The 1,792-nt window shown below is 36.8% G+C and overlaps 1 protein-coding gene across 1 annotated transcript; it reads left to right on the top strand.

Moving 5' to 3' along the window:
• Window positions 1-613: 613 nt before the first annotated feature.
• On the top strand, window positions 614-1,429 carry LOC112467596 (dedicator of cytokinesis protein 7-like; the record flags this gene model as incomplete). Its single annotated transcript, XM_025036280.1, has 2 exons — window positions 614-726; window positions 1,196-1,429. Coding segments are annotated over 2 exons (347 nt in total), but the record flags the coding sequence as incomplete, so codon positions are not given.
• Window positions 1,430-1,792: the final 363 nt, after the last annotated feature.

Here is a 1,792-nt window from a genome sequence, read left to right as displayed (position 1 = left end):
GATTATCCAGAGATTAACAATTAATTGGATACCGGCCTCCCGTGTTAGTGGGAGCGAGCTGGTTTTGGCGTGGAGCACGTTCTCCTTGCAGGCCCAAGAACTGTTTTCAGCTGACGCAGCGAAAATCTGCGTCATCGCGCGCAGCGAGATCTTCGTTCGCGCGTTTCAAGATCTCCGTTCTATATTCGCACTCCTCAAGATCTCTTTATTCGCGCTGATCAACGCTCCGTTCCGTCACGCGCCGCTCTCTTTCTCATTCGTTTACGCGCTTTGTTACGCTCGTGCTCGAGCGTCGAAATCCGCTGGTGCTCGAAACTATATTCCGTTAACGGGCCTTCGGTCCGTCGGATCAATCATCTTTCTGTCGGCGTTTATTTTGTATTCTGTGTATGTGACGTAAATATAAATATTGAGATTAACGATAATTCACTCGCGAGTGAATTGAGAGTCCCGTTTAACCGTCGAACCTTCTGAACTCCAGACTATCCTCATACATTCCTCAATTAAATATTTTATTGAATATTTAATAAAATATTGAATAATAAATGTTAAATATTAAATATTGTATTTATTGTTTAATATTTGACTAAATAATTAAATATTTATTTTTCAGGAAGCCTTGTTTCCACTTTACGCTCCTCCGACTTCTCTAGAAGTGGAGCTAATATTCACGAGTCTCGCATTATCTACTAGTCAATTTGAAATGCTCTTGGATCTAATGTATAGGTAAGATTTCTGAATCTTAGCAAACAATTTAACTTAAACACTTCGAGTGCCAAGCACATCCCTGTTTAAAATAATACATACAATATGATCAGACTACATTGTATTACATTCAATTTTAATGTAAATGAATAAAACCTTATTAATTTACATTAAAATTGAATGTAATATAATGTAATCTGATCATATTATATCTATTATTTTAAACAGGGATTTCGAGCGTGATCTCTGCGGGGCCCAAGAGTGAATTTTTGATAGTTTTGTTTTAAATATATATTCAATGCACTGAAAAAATAAGGTATTATCCAATATATTTATAAGTAACGAAATTGTTTCTACTTGAGTGAATAAAATCGTCACCCATAAATGGGTGATAGGGCCCCTGCGAGAACTTATGCGCTACTCAGATCTGAGTGACGTGGTACTCAAAGTAAACATTACGAGCTAAGGGATGTATCTAAATTTTGTTTAGAATCGCCAAGGGTTATCAAGGATCGCCTGATCTTCGCCTGACTTGGCTCGCAAACATGGCGCAGCAGCACATGGAAAGGAAAAATCACACGGAAGCAGCAATGTGTTTGGTGCACAGTGCCGCTCTGCGGCGCAATAAGAATCTGATTAGTCCCGATCAGCGGGATTATCAGCGGGAGCTGGAGAGAAATTATCAGAGATTGACCGAGAGATTGGCACCTCTCATTGCTTGGAGGTAAGAAGTTTTAATTAAAAAGATACATATTTTTTTAAGTTTATCACGTTAAAGAAATTTTTGTTATGCTGCTATGTAGTGGACCGTCTTTAATTAATCAGCAAGCTGTACCGTCGACTCCTCCGCGCTAGTAGGGAAATGAAACACTGCCATAGAAGCTTACCAAAGACTAATGTATTAATTATTAATCGCGTGATTGTCATAGCTAATTCTACTTTTAATCGTTATTGTGAAGAATATACGTACGTTGAATCCTTGTTTTATAACAGGATTGAAAAAATTCTAAGTTATTTATAAAATAAATATATATTTAGTTAAAAGAATTATATGAGTTATATTGTTTATAATTTATATGAGTTTTAT

Source organism: Temnothorax curvispinosus, unplaced genomic scaffold, assembly GCF_003070985.1.
Source record: "Temnothorax curvispinosus isolate PA1 unplaced genomic scaffold, ASM307098v1 QBEX01017639.1, whole genome shotgun sequence".
In the NCBI taxonomy this organism is placed as follows: Eukaryota; Metazoa; Arthropoda; class Insecta; order Hymenoptera; family Formicidae; genus Temnothorax; species Temnothorax curvispinosus.
This window is presented reverse-complemented; position numbering and strand designations above follow the sequence as displayed.